At 60.1% G+C, this 409-nt stretch overlaps 1 protein-coding gene across 1 annotated transcript in view; it reads left to right on the top strand.

The window, feature by feature from the left end:
* The window catches only part of LOC119586791 (chloride channel protein 2-like), a gene marked incomplete at its 3' end in the record, with an annotated part of 22,238 nt that overhangs the window by 723 nt on the left and 21,106 nt on the right, over positions 1-409 (top strand). The window contains 1 exon segment of the mRNA XM_037935511.1: positions 1-156. Within this exon segment, the coding sequence (XP_037791439.1) occupies positions 19-156 (138 nt within the window).

The following is a 409-nucleotide window of genomic DNA, read 5'->3' as shown; positions in this document are numbered from 1 at the left end:
ACCAAGCTGGGCTCCATCATGGACCTGTGGGCGGGCGACTGGGACATCCGCGCCGACGCCCGCAGCCGCGACGACAGGGCCTTCCCCCGGGGGTCGCCGCCCCCCGACCCCCGACCGCAGCCGGCGCCGGAGTACCTCCAGTACGAAGAGTCCTTCGTAAGTCGCTGCCTCTCGGGGCGCCAGTCCGCTCTCTTCTCTGCCATATTCACTGACTCGATACGTAGCTCCTGTAGACCTTCCAGCTGGCGGCCGCGCCAGACCGCTCATGATTATCCCGTTTCAGTCTAGCGCTCATGACCTTACACTGCTTAGATCTCTTACTACCGAATAAGCTGTTTCTCCCTTGACACCTAACGCAGTCTCTGCAATCTCTTTTCTTGACTTTTCCTTCTGACAGGCATTGGATACG

Source organism: Penaeus monodon, chromosome 22 (assembly GCF_015228065.2).
Source record: "Penaeus monodon isolate SGIC_2016 chromosome 22, NSTDA_Pmon_1, whole genome shotgun sequence".
In the NCBI taxonomy this organism is placed as follows: domain Eukaryota; kingdom Metazoa; phylum Arthropoda; class Malacostraca; order Decapoda; family Penaeidae; genus Penaeus; species Penaeus monodon.
Note: the sequence above shows the minus strand (reverse complement) of the source record. Positions and strands in the feature narration are given on the sequence as shown.